Source organism: Leucopleurus acutus (assembly GCF_964270905.1).
Source record: "Leucopleurus acutus genome assembly, chromosome: 6".
NCBI lineage: Eukaryota > Metazoa > Chordata > Mammalia > Artiodactyla > Delphinidae > Leucopleurus > Leucopleurus acutus.
The window spans coordinates 104,641,431-104,658,208 of NC_139149.1; the positions used below are offsets into that span (position 1 = coordinate 104,641,431).

Below are 16,778 nucleotides of genomic sequence, written 5' to 3' on the forward strand. Positions count from 1 at the left end.
TTCTTCTGCGCGATGGCGTCCGGGTTGGTAAGGCTGCTGTTGTGGAGGCCTCGCTGCCTCCTGGCACCGGCCGTACCTGTTCTCGCTCCGCCGATTCGGGGAGTGAAGAAGGCATTCCGCGCCGCCTTCCGCTTCCAGAAGGAGTTAGAGCGGTGGCGCCTGCTTCGGTGCCCGCCGCCGCCCGTGCGCCGGTAGGAGCCGCCTCAGGACGGGGTAGGGGTGGCGGTTGGGGACCCTGGCCTCCCCTCCCCGCAGCTTCGGCCCGGCCGCGGGAAGGATTGCTCATTGCTAGTGCGCTCCTGGCTTGACCCTAGTTGTGCGATAGGGACACCCGCGGGACGTGGACGCGTGGCCGAGGCAAAGGGAATGATGGATTTCTGCTAAGGGGCTGGGCGCGTGGCTGCCCCCGACACTTTCGGAACTCCCATTTAGAATCCGAAAGTTGTGGAAAAGTTGTGAGAAATGAGGCCGGCTGGAGGGTAATCTTTATCTGGGCTTGGGTGTTGTAGCCCCTGCTTTGTGATGATGCCTGCGAATTCTTTGGGTACGGACAAGAGGGAAGAAAGCACTCTACAGTATTGCGATTTAGGGCAAGAAAAAATTACACAATCACAAGTCCACTGTCCAGAGAAAAAGGAAAACGGTTTGGCTTTAGGTTTCTGCCGAAATTAACCTTGTTCCAGTCGTAGAAAATCTGGTAGGAATAGACGCAGATCTTTATAGCTTCAAAAAAGACCCTACTATGCATGAGGTTTTGCAGCTTTTTCTCTTTAATAATGTGTCTTTGACATGTAGTTGTGGCTGTACAGGTTGATGCACCGCACTCTTTTATGACTCCATTTATGGTTGTTTGATTTCCATACTGTTGCTATTACAACCGATGAAACAGTGTACATCTGTTAGTAACATCGATGTAACAGCTTTGAAGTTATTACTGGTTTGGAAATTTAGTATGAAAATTTGATAGGTACTTTAATGTTGCCCTCCAAAAAAAAAGGTTGATCCGGTTTATACACCTACTAGGAGGTGTATACGTGTTCATAGTCCTGTATACGCTCCACACAGAATATTAAGTTCTTTCTAAAAAAAAAAATAAAATAATGTTTCTTCTTAATTCACATTTGATTATTGTGAGGTTAGTCACTTTAGGCTTTTATAGTTGGAAGAAACTTTATGGATTGTATAGATTATATACATCGTATGACTTACAGCCCATATCTTTATACTTTCCTGCACTTTTTTACTTAAAAGAGTTTTATTTTCGATTTATTGTCTTTATTTTTAAAAAGACCTATTAATAATTCTTGAGAACGATTATGAACTTTTAACCTATTTGTAATATTGATACTAGATTATTTAATTCCTAATTTAAATGGTTGTTTTCGAAACTTAAAATAATAAAATACAAGATAAATATACACTTACTGTTTATGGGTTGACCCTATGAAATTATAATTTGTATTTCATATCTAAGTATGAAGCGTAGTCCCATTTAGAGCAGAAGTAAAGAACCTAAAAGTTAGGGTAATGGCTTAGTCTCTGATGTTGAAGAACCACTTTGATGTGGCATTTGACTCAAAGGGAAAATTAATCTGGCAAAGAACCACAAGTAATCACGTGACATAAGTTTTAATTTTCAGAAAATCAGAGTCTGGAATTTAAATGAAACTCAGTATTTTTAAATCTCCTTTATATAATTAATAAAATTGCATCACAATGAAAAATGTTTGCATCATAATAACATCTTGTTGTTCTCTTTACCATCTATCTTCTGTTTTACATTTTCAGTTCAGAGAAGCCCAACTGGGATTACCATGCTGAAATGCAAGCATTTGGCCATCGGTTACAGGAAACCTTTTCCTTAGATCTTCTCAAAACTGCATTTGTTAATAGCTGCTATATTAAAAGTGAGGAGGCCAAACGCCAAAAACTTGGAATAGAGAAAGAAGCTGTTCTTCTGAACCTTAAAGATAATCAAGAACTATCTGAACAAGGGACATCTTTTTCACAAACTTGCCTCACACAATTTTTTGAGGATGCATTCTCAGACTTACCCACTGAAGGCGTTAAAAGTCTAGTTGACTTTCTCACCAGTGAGGAAGTTGTGTGTCATGTAGCTAGAAACTTGGCAGTGGAGCAGTTAACGTTGAGTGCAGAATTCCCAGTCCCCCCAGCTGTGTTAAGGCAGACTTTCTTTGCAGTGATTGGAGTCCTGTTACAGAGCAGCGGACCTGAGAGGACTGCACTTTTCATCAGGGTAGGTGATTGTTAATTGCACACTCTGGGACATGCTTGAGGTAGACAGAAAGAAAAATTTCTTTTTATACTTAATGTCCTTGCTCTATGACCTTGGCAGGTTACGTGTGAGTTTTTCTCCCTGCCCAAACTGAGAAAGACCTAAAGCTTTTTTATGGTAGTGTCTTAATTATTCCAGTTGTCTCTTACTGAGGACAGCATCAGAGGTGAATACTAAATTCTGGGTTGTGAGTTCGTAAGCACTGCAAGCCATGTCTTTAGCTTTACATCCTCAGGTACAAGGGTAGTGCCTACACGGTAGATGCTCAGTAGATGTTTAGTGAATGAATGAGTCCAAAGAACACTATTGGAGGGGCTAGTATGGTTAGGGAGCTCCATGCTTAAGTACTAGCTGCTGTTCTGTTCTTCTAAAGTGATAAAATCTTGGATTTCTGAGTCCCTATGATGTATACCTAACTCCTTGTTAGCCAGTAGCTTGGCTAATTAAAATACTTAATAAATAATTGGTATGACTTCACTGTCCTTTTAGAATTGTTAACTGGGAGAAGTTTCATCCTTTGCTTTTGGATGAAAACATGAGTTTTTGGTCTTTCTTACATAATGCATAGTCCAGGCAGTCACTTCAATTCACAAAAACAGTCTTGATTCAGACCTTTGAACCTCACGTGTTTTAAACCAGCATCCCTTACTGTTGGAATCTATTTATGTAGTTTTGACACTGATCATTTTGATCAAGAAGGATACCTGTGTTGACCAACACTCAGACTTCGTTCATAGATGAGACCTGTCTTCCTCCTTCCCCAGCCAGGGCTTATAATAGGTAGACTACCTGTTTGCCTTTGGGAAGCAGGTATGTTAAGTGACCCCTCTGGAGTGGGAGCTGAGGGAAAGAAGGAAAGCAGAAGATATTTACTTGATGCCTGTAAACTGGTTTAGTGCTTTCTGAGCCTGATCAGTGTTTAAAACAGACTCTAGTGAGCATTTTGTTCCCTGCTGGAACCTTGTAACCAGGTTCCTTTACATGGGTGTTGGCTGTCAGCTTCTAGTTTCCTGGGTGGGATTCCTCCCAAAATGACATCCCTTCTGTGAGTTCCACGTCAGGCCTTAAGGATTTGTGTACCTCTGAGATCAGGTGCAGACTTCACCCCACCACTGCAGGCAGCTTCTGCCAGCCTGTTAAGCAGGCGTGTGTGTTGGCTGCCCGTTGACTGAACATCACTTGCCTCAGATTCAGAAGCCAGTGGACCCTTTGAAGCCCTCTAGGCTTAAGGAGAAAAGGGGAGCCTCTCTCCTGCCCCTTCCTCCCCCTGCAATTAAATAGCTTTTCCTAAAGAAATTCTGACAAAATCTTCCCTTGATTTCCATTCTCTCCCTATCACTATAGCTTATGTAGAGGCTAGAACTGCCTAGTTTTCAGTCACCTTTTTGAAATTTTCACAGGGTAGTCATGAGACCATTTTGGAAATACTTGTTTACCATATTTTAGTGCCTCTGTTGACAGTTCCAATTGTAGATCCTAGTAGAGTCAGATAATTCAGATAGCCATTTCTAAGTCAAGGGCTTTGATATCTCCCATAGTAGAACTGACTGCATTGGTGATACAGTGGTGAGCGTAGCTGCCTTCCATAGTAGAACTGACAGGTTTGAGTTGTCTTATTTCATTCATGTGTCCACCTAATACTTATTGTCTGCTGTGTGCCGGGCACTGTGCTGAGCACTGAAGCCCGAGCTTAGTAGCATTCGATCCTTGCCTTCAGGGTCCTACTCACAGCTCATTAGAGGTAGAGTGGAATGTGGGCGGTGCTCCCACTTATTGTAAGGAGGAGAGGGAGCTCAGGAGGCAACAGCTAACTCTAGCAGGGCTGGGGAAGCTTTATGGAACTGACACCTGCCCCAAGAAGGTCATTCCAGGAAGAAACCTTGAGGATGAGCTTCTGCTCTAGGACCTACAAGTAATTTTGTGTGGTCAGATCATTTTGTATCTGGGGAAATGGGAGATGGGTCTGGACCTTTTAGAGCCAGTGTGGGGAAGATCTTTTGAAACTGTGCATCAGTATTACCATCACTGAGAACGTGCTAGAAATGCAGACTCTCAGGCAACACCTCGGACTGCTAATGAGTATCCCTGGGAGTGTGGCCTAGGAATCTGTTTTAACTAGGTCTCCAGTTGATCCTTAAGCACCCCAGAATTTGAACAGCACTATTTTTAGCCATGCTGAGGAGTCTGTATTTGATGGTCTAGTAAAGGCTGATGTGGAGACAGCTGGAGAAGCTCTGGGTAGGAGATCTTCATGATCAAATGTGCATTTACTTGTTTATTTTGATTTACAGTATTAATTTCAGGTGTGCAATATAGTGATTCAATATTTTTATAGATTATACTCCACTTAAAGTTATTATAAAATATTGACTATATTCCCTGTGCCATACAATATATCCTTGTGGTTTATTTATTTTATACATAGTAGTTCTTACCTCTTAATCCTGTTAAATTTTTAAATTTCTATAAAAAATGTACTTTGAATTATGGTCCTTATTTTCTTTATACTAATTTAAATGTATCAATTGTATTTTTTATATGCAGGACTTCTTAATTACTCAAATGACTGGAAAAGAACTCTTTGAGATTTGGAAGATAATAAACCCCATGGGGCTACTGGTAGAAGAATTGAAGAAAAGGAATATTTCAGCTCCCGAATCTAGACTTACTCGGCAGTCTGGAAGCACCACAGCTTTGCCTGTGTATTTTGTTGGCTTATACTGGTTAGTAAACTTTTAATCTTACCTTCATAATATTGATCAGAAGCCTTAAAAACTGGTTTTTCACAATTTCTTATTATAACCTCTAATTGCATTAAAAGATTTTTAAAAAATCTCATTCCCATGGTTATCTAGTCACTACTTCCTTTCCTGCATAGTAGCTTTTGTTAACCAACTATTCACTGTAGAATTTCATGGAGTATCTGCTAATATAAATGTTTCTGTAAAAAAATTTTGACTCATAAGTATTACAGATTTAACCGCAGTCCACACTTGTAACAGCTTCAATTGAGCCTAGAACTGGGAAAGAAAAGAAACTAAACGTTGTCCACCAAAAATGTATAATTCACCCATGCTGAGAACATTTTTGGTTTCTTAGTAACAGTTGACCTGCCTCAAATTGATTTCAGGTGGATTGAAGTGTTAAATGTAAACTGTGAATATCTAAGGTAACTAAAATTTAGGTAAATATTTTTCTGATCTTTATGTGATGTAGGACTTTATAGGTAGAAAGCAATGGAAGACATCACAAAGGAGAAAACTGATAATGTTTTAAGAAGTTTCTTCTTTAGTTTTAATTGAAGTGCAAAGCAAAATGAGATACTCTTGCTTATCAGATTGGCGAGCTTTAAACACATCCTTTATCAGCAGTTCATACACTGATGGTAGAAAGAAAAAAAAGCGCAGTATTTCTGTTACTTCTGGTGAATATTGTTGCCAAAATTAGATCAGGCAAAACTGATTTGTGCACTTTGTTTTATGATGCACCATGTAATTTTAGGCTACTGTTGGGTTTTTTTTCCTAGTGATAAAAAGTTGATCGCAGAAGGACCTGGGGAGACAGTAATAGTTGCAGAAGAAGAAGCTGCTCGAGTGGCACTTAGGAAGCTCTACGGGTTCACCGAGAATCGCCGGCCCTGGGACTATTCCAAGCCCAAAGAACATGTGAGAGCAGAAAAGACCATCACTGCCAGCTAGCCAGCCAGAGATGTGGCAGCCTGAAATTTGTAAGCAAAACAGCGAGACAAATGTCAAAAGACATCCAAAGCTGGACATTTTTTAAATTGTAAAGAAATATATCTTATTCCTCATACTGAATTCCTAAAATTAAACAAGTATTGATATTTATCAGGTCACTTTTCTTTTCTTTTTAATCACTTTTGTCAAAGGTCTTTTTTGTTATTTTTCTGATAAATTTTAACTAAAGTTCTTGATTTTATTATTGTAAATATTTAACTTGTACAGTTAGGTGTATATTATTCCCTTCTAGCTTTGAAGTATCATAATTTGAATATATGTTTTATGTGAAGTTTGCTGTAATGTCAATAAAAAAGTTACTCTTTAAGTGTTTCATTGTAGCTTAATTTGCTATACCCAGGTTAGTGAACTTTGCCTCCCTAGTATGACTTTAGCTAAAAAGTAATGTTACAACTCTTAACCTTTAGAAATGTAAGGGGCTGATTATAATAATTAGGCATTTACATGAACTCTAGATTCTGTCTAGGTTTAAAATTCTGTATACTAATTAATTTCATAGTTATTCAATAGCTATAAAACGAATGGCAGGGAACATACGTTTTATGCTTTTAAAATAAAACAGAAATCAAAAGCAGCTTAAAATGTTGAAGCTAATGGAAAAATAGGGTATGTATTTATCAATTAGTATTCCATAATCATCATCATACCTACCATGTACCAAGCACTCTTCTAAGTATTTTATTATAACACGTTTAATTCAGTAGAGGACAAATCTTAAGATTTGTCCTTCTGGTTCTGGTGTCCTTCTGGTTCTGGTGTCCTTCTGGTTCTTTAATCCTTTGTGTTCAATTCAGTAATCCTGCAAATTCCCTTTGATTTATTTCTTTTCAACTTTTTGGCAACAGTAATAATTTTTAGTTTCAGTCTGCCAGTAGTCACTCCCAGAGGTTAACAAGAAAAGTGGGAGTTGAGAATAGAAAAGTGGTAAAATGTTTAAACTGACAGCACTTTTGCCATGAAATCTTTTTTATAAGGGAAGATGAAGGATCTTTGAAACTCCTTTCCTGAGACTGTTTAGGAAAGTGGACTTAATATTATATGTAAGAAGGCTCACAGCTATGACAGTTAACACAGAGACTGCATTTGGAGGGACGTTTAAGAATGACCTAGTTGGCAGAATTAGTAGGCTAAATGTAAACTATTTCACCTTTCTTTTGAGAGTAACTGCAACTCCTAATAATTCAACACAGGGATAGAGGACCAAATCCAGTAGTAAAATGCTACTCTTATGCGTATCATCCATGACAAGTAAACCTGACTTGATAAGCATCTCACTGACACCATAGGAGGAAAGAGATTATAGAAAGTTTCTGGGACATAAAAGATGGTACATGTCCTCCAACCACTTAGTCATCCAGCATGTGCAAAATGTCAGATTCCAGCTAGAGCAGTGTTCTAATTTTATTTTAGTTGAATATTTTTTTGAAAAGTCTGGAGAACTCAGTAGCAAACTCAGTAAAATCCTTTTTTTCCCCCCATAAATTTGTGCTGATATTTCTCCTGTTGAGGGTAGTTTGTAGGACCTTAATCTACAAGGTTGGAGGTTTTCAAGCTTCTAAACTTGAATGCTTTTAGATTAACATGTGGAGCAAATCTAGCTCTAGTTCATGAAAACTGTTTCGCAAGAGATCCAAATGCCTTGAAAAAGAATGATTTCAACACAATTCTAAAGTCTTAGAACCTAAATTAAGTTACACCTCTTAAAAAGCACCCATTAAAACATGATGGACTAGAACACAGAAAACAAATAATATGCTTTTGAAACACTTCTGTGTGAAATAGCTTGAAACTTGGAACCAACCTGGACAATTACTTAATTTGCTGTATGAGAATAAATATTGCATAAGTTTGATGTGTGGGCAAGAGGAACACGTGGGTCTGAGGGTGTTGCCAAAGGGGGTTTGTACCCAAGAGCATTCAGTGACCATTCGGAGAACTCCTGTTTGACTAAAGTCTAATCCATGTTGAGAAGACAGTCGTTATGACCATAGGAAGTTGGTGGGATATAAAAGCACTGATGCTTAACCTTGGCAGCAGAGACAGACATTTAAAGTCATTTGCTTTGAAATTCTGACACTCTTTGCTACCCTCCAGTTTCCTAAGCCCAAAATACAATTGCTCCAAAAAGCTTCCTTAGCCAAAAATGTTAAGATTGATATCTACAGACTCAATTATACAAGGCTTATTCTTTTTAGTTCATATTATGTTTTTATTATATACATATGTAAAATAGGGCATATTACTCTCAAAAGTGTTTTATATGGCCATGAGAAAGTATTACTAGAAACTAGTAAACTATTATCCCAAGTAAGAATGGAACAAATGCGGCTTTTTGTGTTCAGCATGTGTTAGATTTTGGCCACAAGGTGGTGCTCTAACCCTACTTTCAGTGAAGTAATATATAAAGCGCTATTATGGGGATCACCATTTTCTCCCTATACAGGAAAGATTGATTACATTTGATTACAGTGAAACATGACTTTTCTAGGCCCCTTACGGCTATAATATTTTATGACTATTTCTGCGGAAGCTAGTTTACCTCTCCCCTCAGGACGTAAAGTTACGAGTTTCATGTATGAACAATTCATTTTTGATGCCAAGGTATGGATGTTTGAGCTCTTTTATCTTTACTGGAAAGGGAGAATTGCAGCGCTGCCATGGATAAAACTTTGAAAAGACTTTTTTCCCCCTCTTTTTATGATGGCAGAAAATGCATTGCAGAGGCAAGGGAATCTCACTGTCCATCTTGACACTTCATAAAACCAGATGTGGACATTCTTCTCACGGGGGGGGGGGGGGGGGTGGTCCAGCTCACAACTTTCCCCAGCTGAGGGTGGCCCCATGCTGCCCACGTCTGCATCCTTAAGCCCGCTTTTTCTCTTCCCCTCAGCAGACCCCTGAGTCTTCTCTCAGTTGGTAAAGCCCTCCACCATTGTTGCTAGGCCCTAGAGCTATGGTTCGCAACTTCGGTTGACTATCAGAGCACTTGAAAGCCACAGTTCTCTCTGTAGGATACCAAGACCGATGGCTAGATTGAATCGCATCTTGCAAACAGAGAACGATTTTTCCAGGAGAAAATTCATGCAGTCAGAAATCATAATCACAAGCACACACGCTCCTGAAAAAAGAAAGCTGTCTGTGCTTTGCACTCAACGCTCATTTGCTCCTGTTCCGTGATCCGGCTGCCTGTTAGTGCCCACCGATACCAGAAGACTAAGGGTTTTAAGAAAATTTTCTGAGAGAAAAATGATTGAGAAAATTAAATACATTAGCTTATTCCCCCTTCAACTGAGGAAGAACCCCATTAATTTGATGATTCACAGAACACCGTTTTACCATATCTGTTGTACATTAAAATTGCACAGTGAACTAGTGAGTTTGTTTTAATGAGTTTTGCAGGAGAGATGAGTAATCACGTCATTGTCAGCTAGAGAAGGACATTTCTAGTCAGAGGAAGGGTTTACTTGATAACACTTTTCTGATAACACTGATAACACTTCCTCTGAAGTGTTTTCTGATAACACTTCCTCTACATAAATTATTGGTATCAGCGCCTCCACAGCAAGAAAACATGTCAGCAAGGGCCAGGAGATACTTACCAGCAGACGTTACAGTTAACAAGACACATACAGTCAAAAATTAGCTGACCATCCACAGATAAACTTGGCAATGGTGACCATTAGTTAGGCCCCAGACAACCTGCCACTAGGACTCAGGTTTTGGTCCTGGGATAGTTTTTTGTCTAGAAAGGACAAGCACAAAAGTCTGCCACCCTTCCCTTTACCTTTGGTAGCTGGGATTTTAAACTGCAGACGGTAGAGGTATAACGTTAAGGGATTAAACAACTCATTTCCAGTTTACTACCTCATATACAACAATTTAATCTGCAAACAACATACCTGATCTCGTGTAGAGCAGTGGTTTCTCATTTAGCAAATTTCTCCTTTAAATCACAACATCTGCATCCTTTTTTCTTCAAGGTTTGGAAGAGGGTCAAAGGGGCAGTTTGGGGAATCTTGAAAGAAACAGGGCTTTGGAGCCAGTGGTGTTGTCCACTCTTTGGCCGCCCGAAGTGGACTCTTGGTAGGACACAGTGTGTTTCAGCATTCACGGGAGGTCAAGGACATAGAGGTCGTCCAGCAGCTCACCCAAACCTCACCTCTACCGGGCAGTCACCGCCGACCACATTTACTCTGCCGGCTCTGAGCAAATCCCTGCCCTTCCTCCTTCAGTTCTTAAGTGCCTTAATGTGGAGCACATGTGTCCTTCAGTTTTTTATTTTCAGGAAAACAAAGAGCTGCGGGTACAAAAGCCACTCCCTTGTGTCTTTCTGTAAAGTTCTCTTATGATTGGCATTTTTTTCAGGTCACCCGTCATCATTTCCTTTTTAGAACAAAGACTCGAAGGCCAACAAGACATAGCACTTTCAACTTATTTGGGTCAGTGCCTACTCTTTGTTTTCATTGTGTCTCAGGCAGAATTGAAAGTCCCAGCACTTCCCTGGTGGTCCAGTGGGTAAGACTCTGCACTCCCGATGCAGGGGGCCCGGGTTCGATCCCTGGTCGGGAAACTAGATCCCGAATGTATGCCGCAACTAGAAGTTCGCATGCTGCAACTTAAGAAGCCTGTGTGCCACAACTAAGACCTGGTGCAGCCCAAATAAGTAAGTAAATAAAAATAAATTTAAAAAAAGAATTGAAAGTCCCCATCTCATTAAGTGTCAGAGGAGTGAGTTTACTGGCCATTGTCTTCAGCTTTTCCAGAAGTCTACCATTTAGGGAAATTGCAGCCTGTCTCCTGTCCAAACTCAGTATGACATCTAATCCACGTGTAGATTGTTTGCTCAAATATCTACATAGCAAATAAAGATTCTGACACCCAATTCCAGTGTGTGTGGGTTTTCCCTACACCAGCTGGGTGTCCTACAATTCAACTCAATTCCGACACTATCTCCCCGGAGAGAGTATCATCAGATTCCATAGGTTAAGGGCTCAGGCCGGTAGGACTGCCTCCCACCTCGGATGCCAATTGCAAGCCCAGGTGGTTACCTGGGCTTCTGACCCACTGGCTGTAAATCAGAGGTTTCCAAGACCCCCTCCTTGGGTTCGATGAATTGGCTAGAGCAGCTCATACAATGCAGAGGAACATCTTATGTACTAGATTACTGGTTTCTTACAAAAGGATATAACTCAGGAACAGCCAAACGGAAGAGACAAATAGGGCAAGGTCTGCGGGAAGGGCAAAGGCAAGGAGCTCTCAATGAGCATGCCGCTTTCCCTGTATCTCCATGTGTTCAGTTCACCAACCCAGAAGCTCTGCAAATCGTCATTTTGGATTTTCTCAGAGGCTTCATTTCATAAATACGACTGATTAGAACTTTGGCCATTGGTGTGAACCCCTAGCCCCTCCCCCTGTCCCAGGAGGTCAGGGGGGTGGGACTAAAAGTTCCAACCCCCTCCAATCACGTGGTTGGGTCTCCTGGCGACCAACCCCCATCCTTAGGAGCAGGAAAGGTTACCTCATTAACATAACAAAAGACCCCTTTTTTGTGTTCCTCACTTAAGAACTTCCAAAGGTTTTGGGAGTTCTGTGCCAGTAATGAGGATGAAGACCAAAGATATATTTCTTACTGTAGATCGCAGCAGCGCAGCAAACATGGTCTTTTACCCCAGGTATGTCATTTTTGTGGCAGTCTCCATATTTTAAATGTAGTCGTTTCCCTCAAGTAAAGGAGTTTTCATAAACTTTATCATTTTGAAGACAAGGCCGACAGACCCACTAAGTATATCAAAAGATAAAAGTTCAATTTTAGAAAAATAATAATTTGAGAGGAAATTTTTCCCCAAGTCCAGAGATTATAAACAGGGTCTAAGAGTCAGCCAGGGTCAGAATCTGGGTGTTGACTGGTAAGTGTAAAAAGTTAATAAACAGAAACTGCTATAGAGTCTGGAGACCAGAAGGGAGAGCTCTCACGCCCTGTGAAGACAGTTGAGTCCAACAGGGAAAAGACAGACTCCTCTTCTTTCCCCGCAAGGACTCAGCCAATGGGAAGCCATGAACCCTTTGTTTATCACAGCCGCTCAACTTTCTTTTCTCCTCTATAAAAGCATTTCCTTCTCTTGCCATGGGGGTGGATTGTACGAGCCTCCCCAAAGTTGCAGACCCCGAATTGTAATTCTCTGCTGATCCCAAATAAATCCATCTTTGCTGGAGAAACACCTGGCATTCTACGTGTTTTAGGTCAACATGAGGAAAGGCTAAAGATGAGTAGGTTGGGAGGATCAAATGAAAAATAGGGTATATATATATATATGTATATATATATATATATATATATATATATATATATAGTCTGAGAACCTTCATATTATGAATTTTCCATGAGATGTTTCCAAGTTTTGTATATCATAAATTTGAAATGCTATAATCTATTGAAGAGGCATTCAGAAATGCGACCAGATACCTCAAAATTTCATGTGGCCAGTAAAATTTGACTAATTATTTTACGGGGGAGCAGACTACCTGTATCATGTAACAGGGCCACTATACTGAAAGGCAAACTCTTCCGGTCCTTTCTGGAATGAGCAGTGCTGGAGTCAAGAGCCCAGGGATCTAGTCTTGACCCTGCAGCCACTTTTATATCCTCTCTCCTGGACTAATGACCGCTTGATCCTACTTCCACATCTTGTAAATACACTTGCAATAGTTAGATACTTTGCTGGGCTAGGATTCTCTCTTTCCCTTCCAAAATCAAGTCACTTAAGGAAAGGACATATTTGTCTCTGTACCGCCTGGTACTTGGTACCCCAATAGGTATATAAACGAATGAATGAATGTATAATTCTCAAATTACTGCTAACACTACGCCTTTTTTAAACTATTCAAAATAATATAACTGAATGGGATCAGAAAACTGGAAAAACCAGTAAAACTACTTCAGAGGCATTAATAACTATACGAGCATGTTTGCTAGAATGCAAGTGGCCTCAGGTAACCCTTCAAAATAATTTTTTGGCATTTACTCTTAAATCAGGAAAATAGTTGCCCCCTTTCTCCATTCTCTCTTGGTTAACCAAGGTATCCACACTTAAATAGTTGCAAACAGCAAAACTCAGTCCACTTGATGAATAAAACTTACAAATGGCAAACTGGTGGAGAGTTGAACGTGAGGTTTAAATGTATAAAGAGAGACGAACAGAGCTCGAAGGTTAAAAAAAAAAGTTCAAAGTTTTGATAAGAAATATTTTTAAAAGCATTCTGATTTAGATAAGACTACCCAAATCTTTAGGAAATTAGTAAAAAAACAAACAAAAAAAAACCAGGCAAACAAAAAATGGTGACATTAGAATTGTGATGAGTTCTCCAAAAACACAAAAGACCAAAAGCTTGTCATTTCAAAAAACAAAAGCTCCGGCCTATCATCAAAAATGAAACAGTCAGGGCTTCCCTGGTGGCGCGGTGGTTGAGGGTCCGCCTGCCGATGCAGGGGACACGGGTTTGTGCCCCTGTCCGGGAGGATCCCATGTGCCGCAGAGCGGCTGGGCCCGTGAGCCATGGCCGCTGAGCCTGCGTGTCCGGAGCCTGTGCTCCGCAACGGGAGAGGCCACAACAGTGAGAGGCCCGCGTACCGCAAAAAAAAAAAAAGAAACAGTCACTGTTCACTAGGTAACTTCTTTCTACTCTTGCTACAAAATCCCTACCTCTGCTGAGAAGCCTCAGCCCGCACCTGAGGAACCGCAGCTGACATCAGAGATGCATTTACTGGGACAGTGGCTCTCCGGAGTGATCTGTAAACTGGCGAGTGCGGGGGCAGGGAACAGTGTCTGATTGCTAGGTTTAGAGGGAAGGGAAGGGAAGGCCAGGGGTTTCTTGCTGTTTGCCTAAGTGCAAAGGTTTACTAGAAGAGGCTGAGGTACTTTTAAAAGGCTATTTCTGTTGTTGTATTTTCAAATAGCAGAGAAATGGCTTTTTTTTTTCTTCTACTACTCATAACACTTTATTTTTACTTTGTACAAAATACAAAAATGCAAATCCAAAGAGTACAGAACAGTAGTGACAGGCACACTGCACAACAGCAAACCTTGTCTAGCAAGACATTAGTTTTTTAAATTTTATTTTAGTGAATACATGCATTATATAAAACAACAACAACAACAAAAACACACAAAGAGCCTAGAGATTTCGCTATTTCTATCCCCAAAGTAATTCTTACTATCAAGACTTTGGATGAGACAAAAAAAAAAATTTAAAAGGCCAATAATATTTTTTCATATAAAAGTAAGAGCTACCATAAAATGTCCTTTTTTCCCTCCCATCACACTGATTAATTTTTCTTCTGAAAAGCCACACATATAAACAAAACAAAACAAAGATCCTGAACTGGACAGTAAATACTCAAGAGGGTTGTTGACCTAGGTAACCACTCAGTAGTTTAAAGAATCTTTTAGACATTTTGAAGCCTTCTGTTCATTTCTCAGTACAGTGTTCCAGCCGTCTTGCCCTTTTTTCCCTTAACGCCTCCCAGAACAGAAACACTGCATCATTGAGTCTCTGTTCCTAAGAACTAGTTTTTAAAAAGAAAGTAATGTACAAAAATATTTAACAGAACTATGAAAGATGTAGGAAAGGAGTCTTTTCTTCATAGCAAAGTAGTCTTTGCTTTGCATGGTTCCTTTTGTATACTCTTCAGGGTTTGTTTATCTGTCCCATGAATAAAACAGCACCTAGAGAATTAAAAGGGAACAACACAGAACTCTATAAAAAACAATCCTTCAAATAAGATGGAAGGTATAGTTAAGGGGAGGTTTCTGGGCTGTGTTTAACCCACTGCTCTTAAGCAGTGCTGTCCAATAGAACTTTCTGCAGTGATGGGAATGTGTGTATCTTCATCGTCCAATATGGTAGCCATTGGTCACATGTGCCTACTATGCCCTTGGAATGTGGCTAGTGTGATTAAGACACTGAATTTTTAATTACATTTCATTTTAATTAATTAAGGTTAAAGAGCTAAGTATCCACATGTGGCTAGAGGCTCCCATATTGGACTGTTTGGCTCGGGAGCACACGAATTATAACAATGAAGATGCGATGAGATAAAAGGATAAGGAATTAGCTTACGTCATTGATTAAAAGCAGAGGAAAAGTTAGACTATGTTAGTTTCTACTCTGTACCAACATGACGACAACGTCTCCACAAAGACAGTCTTAAGTATTCTTCATAACTGTATTAAGAGGTAGGAATTATTGTTATTCTAATTTTAAAGATGAAGCTAAAGGACAGAGCCAACTTTGAACCCATGACTCATGGAGCTAAGATATACTGAATGAACAATTCTCAGGTCATAACCGCAGGGTGCCCTTACAAAGGTTGAAGACAGGTAGCTTCCTGCAAAATTTACCTACTGCATTTATAAAAAAAATCAGTAGACGTCTCGAGGGCTGCAGAGCTCTCGAGATGTTCACAAAACAAAACAAAACCTAAAATCCTGTGTTTGAAAAATGCCATCACACTCTGTACAAACAGCCTGATTTTCCTCTCTGCGAGAGGCGTGGGTACATTACTGAAAGCGTTGGCACTTGTTGACACATGGGACAAGGATTAAAAGCAGCGCTGCTGGAGTTAACTAACAGCTAGCGAAAAACGGAGGAGGAGAATCACTTACCTGTAGGATTATGTCGGATGAAAAATAGAAAAGGTCTGTCTACTATGAACCAGGGAGGCGATGACCTTGCAATCAGAATCGCAGCTATGGGAGGAAAAGGAAAATACATTGTACGCCCAGCATGAGGCCAGCAAGGCAGGACGTAATTCAAGGCAGGACATGATTCCTGTCCCACAGGCTAGCCATGTAATAACAGGTCCAGTGGTCACCACTGATTGCACACCTGCCATTGGCCAGGCCCTTTCCATCCTTCCACATTTAGTCCACACAAGCCCCATCTCCTTTAATAAACGTACTTACTCCTTGTAGGGTTTTTATTAGGATTAAATGAAACATATTACAGCTCTTAGAACAGTGTTTGTCACTTAACAAACACCCAATGCATATTCACCATTATTATTAGCTGTTTTTCATTCATACCATCTTCCTAGCTGATGCCTGGTCCCTGGACCTTTTAGCTTATCCAAATCCTGTATCAAGGACCCACTCACTTCTCATCCATTTTGTCTGTGCCTTCTTTGAGCACATCATCTAGACTGTCCTCTTACTGGCAGTGCAGACTGCTCATCTGGGACCTACCACCTTATACTGCTGTTCAACTCATCTGGTGTAGACATGGGACTTAGAAAGCAAACTTATTTCGGCTTATGGTCTTACACATGTTTACTCTGCTGTTTACCAATGGTAGCTTTGATGTATAAGCCAGTGATAAGGCCTTGCAGGCGGGTAGTTATGGACTGAATTGTACCCCCTCAAAACCTGTATACTGAATCCCTAACCCCCAAATGTGACTGTATTTGGAGACAGGGCCTTTAAGGAACTCTTTAAGCTTAAATGAGGCCATGAAGGTAGGGACCTAATCCAATAGGACTGGTGTCCTTATAAGAAGAGAGGGAGACACCAGGGATGTGAGCACACAGAGAGAAGGCCATGTGAGGACACAGTGAGAAGGTGGCCGTCTGCAAGCCAAGGAGAGAGGCCTCAGGAGAAAGGAACCCTGCCAACACCTTGATCTTGGACTTCTATTCTCCAGAACTGTGAGAAATAAATTTCTGTTGCTTA

General features: G+C 40.4%; 2 protein-coding genes across 2 annotated transcripts in view; one reads left to right on the top strand and one right to left on the bottom strand.

Annotated features, from left to right (window-relative positions):
* MRPL44 (mitochondrial ribosomal protein L44) lies at positions 1–6,335 on the top strand. The gene is made up of 4 exons (XM_082841113.1): positions 1–191; positions 1,789–2,257; positions 4,841–5,019; positions 5,823–6,335. Exons 1-4 carry the CDS (start codon positions 13–15, stop codon positions 5,992–5,994), a joined length of 999 nt encoding a protein of 332 aa, XP_082697239.1. The 5' UTR covers positions 1–12; the 3' UTR covers positions 5,995–6,335.
* An 8,404-nt stretch (positions 6,336–14,739) lies between these two features.
* SERPINE2 (serpin family E member 2) overlaps positions 14,740–16,778 on the bottom strand; it is a gene marked incomplete at its 3' end in the record, with an annotated part of 72,166 nt that continues 70,127 nt past the window's right edge. Inside the window, exons 8-9 of the mRNA XM_082841823.1 lie at positions 15,717–15,800; positions 14,740–14,777 (exon numbers count right to left, since the gene is read on the bottom strand). Coding sequence (XP_082697949.1) covers positions 14,740–14,777; positions 15,717–15,800 — 122 coding nt within the window. The remainder of the gene's footprint in view (positions 14,778–15,716; positions 15,801–16,778) is intronic.